The sequence below is a fragment of the Coenobita brevimanus genome, chromosome 77 (genome assembly GCF_032717465.1).
Source record: "Coenobita brevimanus isolate Jiangsu-jjx chromosome 77, ASM3271746v2, whole genome shotgun sequence".
NCBI classification, from domain to species: Eukaryota; Metazoa; Arthropoda; class Malacostraca; order Decapoda; family Coenobitidae; genus Coenobita; species Coenobita brevimanus.
In genome coordinates this window covers 1,284,404-1,291,903 of record NC_137030.1, presented here as the reverse complement: position 1 = coordinate 1,291,903, position 7,500 = coordinate 1,284,404, and the positions used below count along the sequence as shown (strand labels likewise).

At 44.0% G+C, this 7,500-nt stretch overlaps 1 protein-coding gene across 1 annotated transcript in view; it reads right to left on the bottom strand.

Annotated features, from left to right (window-relative positions):
- Nucleotides 1-5,548: 5,548 nt before the first annotated feature.
- Nucleotides 5,549-7,500, bottom strand: part of LOC145408404 (neurotrypsin-like) — a 23,924-nt gene continuing 21,972 nt past the window's right edge. The window contains exons 13-14 of the mRNA XM_080279132.1: nt 6,872-6,989; nt 5,549-5,796 (exon numbers count right to left, since the gene is read on the bottom strand). Of these exons, the coding sequence (XP_080135258.1) occupies nt 5,549-5,796; nt 6,872-6,989 (366 nt within the window). The remainder of the gene's footprint in view (nt 5,797-6,871; nt 6,990-7,500) is intronic.

Here is a 7,500-nt window from a genome sequence, read left to right as displayed (position 1 = left end):
TCTCCATCCCAGTTCATTCTTCTCTCCCTCCCTGTTCCTTCCTTTCCCTCCTCCTCACACCCTTCCCCCTCCCCTCACCATCTCCCTCCATTCTTCTCTCTCCCTCCCTTCCCTCTTGTGTCCTCCTCTCCTCATTCCTTCCTCCCCTCCCACCTTCCTTCTCGCTTCCATGTCCTCCTCTTTTTTTCTTTCATTTTTTCTCCCACCGTCTCACCTCTCTCCCTCCTGTATGCTCCTTCTTCCTCTCTCCCTCTTGTTTGATCTCTCCCTACTTCATTTCTCTTTCTCCCTTCCCCCCACCTGCCCTCCTTTCCCCCCGTCCCCTCCCCCTACCCTCCTTCTCCCCTCCGATGATAATAATAATAATAATAATAATAATAATAATGGTCCTAGTGAAATGGGCCACACTTTCATTCGTTTACCATTCCAGCCCCCGGAATCCTGACTCCACCTAACTGGCATAACCATCCACTCATACAATAAGTGTTTCGTATTAGCTATCAGGTAGAGTCAGTGCGATGACGATTGAGTAAAGGTATGCCAAATGCTTGTTATGCGATCCTCAGTTTAGTGAGATCATATATTCAGGTGTGAGTGTGTGTGTGTGTGTGTGTGTGTGTGTGTGTGTGTGTGTGTGTAATTCACCGGGTCGGTCAGGATCACTTGATGGTCGTGATCGTCAGCTTTTACCCTCCCGGAAGGGAGCTGAGAGCTCATATAGTCCGATCTAAGGGCAAGGCTGTGACCTTCACACACGCACACACCCGTCCCCTTGCTCCAGGAGGACAGTAACCACCCACTTCGTCAGTGAAACTTTTCGCAACCTGAGCGAGGCGCGAACTCTCGTCCACCAGTTGGCAAGCGAGAACGTTACCACTGTGTGTGTGTGTGTGTGTGTGTGTGTGTTTGTGTGTGTGTGTGTGTGTGTGTGTGTGTGTGTGTATGTATCTGTGTGTATGTATGTGTATGAATAAGTGTATTTGTATACGTGAATATGTATTTGTATATGTGTATGTGTGAATGTAAGTTTACGCTTATGTGTGTATATACTGTGTGTACATATATGTGTGCGTGTATCCATGTGTGTATGTATATGAGTGTGTATATGGGTGTGTGTCTGTGTGCGCGGATCCAGTATGTACGTATGTAAGTGACCTTGATTCGTTGCAGTTGTCCACGTGTAGGACATTAACCACAAAGGATTAGCCAGCAACGTCACCCTCATATTTCGTCCATAATTTTGCTCGCGTTCGTAATGTCTATACTTTATTCACTTAGTCTGGCCTAAAATATCCCTCTCTCCATCGTGATTCCTGAGTTTCTGCTAGATTTTAACACTAGGATGTGGTGCTAGTCACGAGGAAGTGCAGTGGAAGGGATTTAGAGCCGTGGTATTGACTTTTTCTGCCACTGAGCTACGTGAAATAAGCTGCAACAGGACGAAGATCTGTGCCTACGCAAGGTGAATGAGCTAGGCAGGATTTGATCTCCCCTCTCCTCCCCTCCCCTCCCCTCCCTTCCCTTCCCTTCCCTTACCCTCCCCTTCCCTTCCCTTCCCTTCCCTTCCCTTACCCTCCCCTCCCTTCCCTTACCCTTCCCTCCCCTCCTACTTTTCCCCCTCCCCCTACTCTCTACCCTCCTAATCCTCCTTCCCAACCCTCTCTTGCCCATTCTCCCCCCCCCCCCTTGCCCTCCTTCTCTCCGTTTTTCCACATCCCTTTCCCCCCACTCCCCCCACTCCCCCCCCCACTTTTCCTTCCTCCTCTTTCTCCTCCTCCCCTCCCTTCCTCTCCCGTGTCCATTCTTCATCTCCCTTCCCCTTCCCCTCCATTTTTCTTCTCCCCTTCCCTCTCCTCCTCTCCCTGCCGTCCCTCTCCCCTCCCCTCCCCTGTCGTGCCGATTCTCCTTCCACCTTCCTCTCCCCTTCATTTTTTCCACATCCCTTTCCCCCTCTCCTCCCCTATCCCTCCCCCTACTCTTTCCTCCTCCCCTCCCCTCTCGTGCCGATTCTCCCTTCCCCTCCCGTGCCCATTCTTCCTCCCCCTACCCCTCCTCTCCATTCCTCCACCTCCCCTTCCCCTCCCCTCCATCTGTTCCTCCCATCTATTCATCCTCATTTCTTTCCCCTCTTCCTCCTCCCATCCATTTCTCCTTCACCCCTCCCTTTCTCCTTCCCGCTCCCTCCCCCTACCCCTCTCCTTATCCATTCTTGCCCATTCCTTCCCCTTCCCTCATCTCCTCCCCTTCCTCCTCCCCTCATCCTCGTGTTTGTTCCAATTCTGTGACCCCTCCCCCTCCCCCGCCAAAAATAAATCGATAAATTTATAGTGAAACGAATAGAGCATTATATTTAAACTACTACTACTACTACTGCTACTACTACTACCACTACTGCTACTACTACTGCTACAATTACTGCCGCCACCACCACCACCACTACTACTACTACTGTGGTATTAGTTATTGTTATTATTATTATTGTTGGTGGTGGTGGTATTTTAATATAATTACACGTGACTACAATAACAATAACAGCAATAGCAATGATAGTAATGATAATAATAATAATAATAATAATAATAATAATAATAATAACAAACCGACTAAGAAAAACGAAATCAGGCCAATTATTCAAGGGGGATTTAATTAGGGAGAAAATTTGGGGCAAAACGGTTTTAAATATAGGGCACACACACACACACACACACACACACACACACACACACACACACACACACACACACACACACACACACACACACACACACACACAGTCAAGGTCAGTCTTTAAAAAAACGGTATTGCAGATCAGATAATGAGCAACACGTGTGGCTGATGTGAAATATTTGTATCTGTATTTTTTTCACAAGTAGGAATAGTATTGATCTTTGATGTGCTTGGGTTAGGTTAGGTTTGTTTTGTTTTGTTTTGGTTTGGTTTGTTTTGGTTAGGTTAGGTTTGTTTTGGTTTCGTTAGGTTAGGTTTGTTTTGGTTTCGTTAGGTTAGGTTTGTTTTGGTTTGGTTTGGTTAGGTTTGATTTGGTTTGGTTAGGTTAGGTTTGGTTAGGTTAGGTTTGGTTAGGTTAGGTTAGGTTAGGTTTGTTTTGGTTTGGTTAGGTTAGGTTTGGTTAGGTTAGGTTAGGTTTGTTTTGGTTTGATTTGGTTAGGTTTGTTTTGGTTTTGTTAGGTTAGGTTTGTTTTGTTTTGGTTAGGTTTGGTTTGGTTAGGTTAGGTTAGGTTTGGTTTGGTTTGGTTAGGTTAGGTTTGTTTTGGTTAGGTTTGGTTTGGTTAGGTTAGGTTTGGTTAGGTTAGGTTAGGTTTGGTTTGGTTAGGTTAGGTTAGGTTTGGTTTGGTTTGGTTTGGTTAGGTTAGGTTTGGTTTGGTTTGGTTAGGTTAGGTTAGGTTTGGTTTGGTTAGGTTAGGTTTGGTTAGGTTAGGTTAGGTTTGGTTTGGTTTGGTTAGGTTAGGTTTGGTTTGGTTTGGTTTGGTTAGGTTAGGTTTGTTTTGGTTAGGTTAAAGAACGTATTCTTTACTGATAATGTCACTAGCACTGATGATAAAATGCAGCGATAATAACTGCAATAAACAAGTCACTTCATCCTAATAATACCGGGATAATGATTTGAATTTTCCTCGCACGCACATATTCCTAAAAGTAATGTTCTTTTTTTTTTTTAGTAGTACTTAGAGACGTATTAGTAGTAGTAGTAGCAGTGCAGTATTAGTAGCAGTAGTAGTAGTAGTAATAGCAGCAACAGTAATAATATAATAATAATCCCGTACCTCTTCAGTAAATTTTAAGTCTGTCGTCGCCCCCAGCCAGATGTAAACAAACCCGGCCCACCATGTGTTCTGCACGAGAGCTGACTGAATACTGGCGCGCTGTCTCTCTCACATCCCTCTCTCTCTCTCTCTTACTTGCTCACTTGCGGTTTTCATATACTTAGGTTTCGCGCGCTTATTTGCTCTCTCTCTCTCTCTCTCTCTCTCTCTCTCTCTCTCAGGGCGCACCTAGGAATTTTCTAAGGAGGGGGCGTATGCCAGTTTTTCATTTTTTGCTGTCATGGAAATAAATATATATAAATTTTTAAATGACCCAGAGAGCTATGGGGAGGCCTGGGCCCGGTGGGCCTCCCCCGGGGGTACGCCCCTACTCTCTCTCTCTCTCTCTCTCTCTCTCTCTCTCTCTCACACACACACACACACACACACACACACACACACACACACACACTACGGTAATATACTCACACGTTCAACGACCTTACACCCTTAAAATAACACACACACACACACACACACACACACACACACACACACACACACACACACACACACACACAGCCTGCCATTAGCCCCCTCCCCTCCGTACACTCAGTCTTTGTCTTTCATCTCACCTCTCTCTCTCTCTCTCTCTCTCTCTCTCTCTCTCTCTCTCTCACTGGATCTATCTGTTTATGTATCAGTTTTCAACGACTTATTTTGTCACTCCATACTAAATTATGTGTGTGTGTGTGTGTGTGTGTGTGTGTGTATCAATTTTCAGCCACTTATTTTCTCACCCCTTACTAGATTTCTCTCTCTCTCTCTCTCTCTCTCTCTCCCCCAGCATGATAAACCACTCAGGACCCGACACTGCGTAAACGAAGGCACTGTTTACTATTGGGTACGAGTGAAGGTATATATCATTGGAGAGAGAGAGAGAGAGAGAGAGAGAGAGAGAGAGAGAGAGAGAGAGAGAGAGAGGAGGTTGGAAGTTAAGAGAGGGGGGGGATGAAATTAGAATGAGTTAAATATGTAATAAGTTGAGAGAGAGAGAGAGAGAGAGAGAGAGAGAGAGAGAGAGAGAGAGAGAGAGAGAGAGAGAAATAAGAGGGTTGAGGTTAAGAAAGGGAGGGTATAAAATTAGCATAAGAGTTAATTATGTAATAGAATAAGTTCAGAAAGAGAGAGAGAGAGAGAGGAAGAAATGAAGATAAAGAGCATAGTATGAGCATGGAAATATGAATGAAAAATGGTTGAGGATGGAGTAAAGGTTTAACAAAAATAATACTAAAACTAGGAATAAATGGTTTATTGGGTTTAATTAATAACTATCCTACAATCAGCTACATAAACCAAAAAATTAAATAACAAGAAAATATACCAGACTTTGTTAGTAATTATTTTTGTGTATTTTTTTGTGGTGTTGATATTCTTGTGTTATTTATTGTTTTCATGTTTATCATTTATTCCCGTTATCATCACACGATTAGGTTGGCTCTAGATTTTTATTCAGCTTCCTCTCATCTCTCTCTCTCTCTCTCTCTCTCTCTCTCTCTCTCTCTCTCTCTCTCTCTCCAGTACGAAGACTTTATTATCTTTATTTCTCTCTTCCACTTTTTTCATTCTCTCTTTCTCTCTCTCTCTCTCTCCAGTACGAAGACTATTATCTTTATTTCTCTCCCACTTTTTCATCCCCCCCCTCTCTCTCTCTCTCTCTCTCTCTCTCTCTCTCTCTCTCTTTCTCTTTCTCTCTCTCTCTCTCTCTCTCTCTCTCTCTCTCTCTCTCACTGCGCCCCCAGCATCCGATCAACTATCCACCTCCTGTACTTCCGCACATCGGTGTACACATCTCTGGTCCTCACATCGAAAAATCCACAGCCAGTAGTCGGACGGTCACCCACAGTGCTCGCAATGCCGTAGATATAGTGCCGTGGGGGGCCGTCGCCAGGTGTGGGGGCGTCGGGGTCAGTACATATCAATCCCGACCCGAAATCTCCAAGGCAGGGTTTGTTGTCGAAGAGATCATCACCGCCTGGGAGGGAGAAGTGGTTTTTACTTGACTACACCTTGTACCTGTTAATTAGACGTAAGATAGCCCCCTCTCCACCTTGAATACTGAGCTGTAGCAAGTTATTAATGGGAGAATAGGTACAGGCAGAGAAATAACTATCCTCCCTATTCCCTCTAAAGAAAAATTACAGCTGGTGAAATACAGTGGAAGCCCCATCCGTACTAGTGTGTGTTTTAGATGGTTCGATTTTTCCGCTATGTGTTCGTCAGAGTTTGGGAAGATACTTGTGTCTGTCTTTGTACAGTTGGCCACACATGAACCTGGGACAGTGTCTGTGAGAAGCGGAGGTCTAGCTACAACTCCCGACGTTCATGCCTCACGGTTACTCTGTCGTTTCAGCTAATATTTGACACCTCTGTTCATTGATGTCAGCGTCACCAAGAAACATGTGATTATGGCCTGGTTTTCAAGTGTACCAAGGGCTAGACTCCTGTTACACGTTGATGTCGTCCCAGATTCATATGTTGCCAAATTTACTACACTCTTTTTACTTTAACTTGTCCCATGTTATTCTCCTTTTGCAGCTTGTTTCGCCTAGTCCAGTGGCTGAATAAGACAGTACAACGACTCTACTTCCTTTCCTTGTTTGTTATTCTTTTCTAGTTTCCTATTTCAGTTTTTTTATTTATTATATTTTTGTTGTCCGTAATCTCCAGTGAAAGAGTACCTGATATTACTGTTATTGTTATTACTGTTATTATTATTACTATTATTATTATTAACATGTCAAGTGGGGTTGGTGGAGGATTAGTGCCCCTCCCTGTAAAACAATTAACTCTAAGCCATTGGCCACCCCGTCTGGGATACATGGCGTCTGGCAATGAATGAATGAATCTTAATTTTTTTTAAGTTTAATGTATTATTTTCTGTCCGATTCCAGCCTATGACGGTACGATGTATGTGCCAAAACGTTGCACCAGTAGAGATGTTTGTGATACCCCTGACCCTGCATTTTATTGAACGCACTCTTCATTAGCTAAATAAGACTAAGATACAGAAGGGTTAATGTCACTTATGCCTGCTTTCTCTTCCTCACCATCACACAGGACTGAAGATGTCTGCTCCTCTTCCAGGGTCCCCGATCTGCCCTTCTTGGCCCGACATTCGTATTCGCTCAGCATCTTGATCCTCGCGTTTACCGGACCTTTGGACACCTGTATGAGAAAGGCCAGGTAAGGTGATCATTTCTTTTTTTAAGTAAGATTTTTTTTTTTTTTTTTTAGTTTGAGTCTGTTTTATGTGAGAACTTTGAATATCGTGTTTTTTTTTTTTTTTAATCATTTGGCTAAATTCTGTGTATCTACAGCCAGTCGCCATAATCTCGTAAGGGGTGGCCACAAGTAAATCGCCTCCATGTCGCCCTGTCCCCTGCTGTTTCGCTGCCCTCCCCCAACTTGTACCACCCTCTCTCATCTACCTCTCCATCTGTTCATGTCAACATCGGTCTCCCCCTCCCTCTCCCCCCTCCACCTCATTCTCTAGACTACTAGGCTCTAGAGGTTAGGTTAGGCTACATTAGGTTATTTTGCCTGAGGTCATATAAGATACTAATGATGTTTGTAAAGCGTTTGAAGGCGGTTAGCGTGAGCTTTGAATATCGTGGTTTGTCTAAATAGCCTATACTGTTTTTATCTGTTTTGCTAGAAAAAATATGATGCATTATTG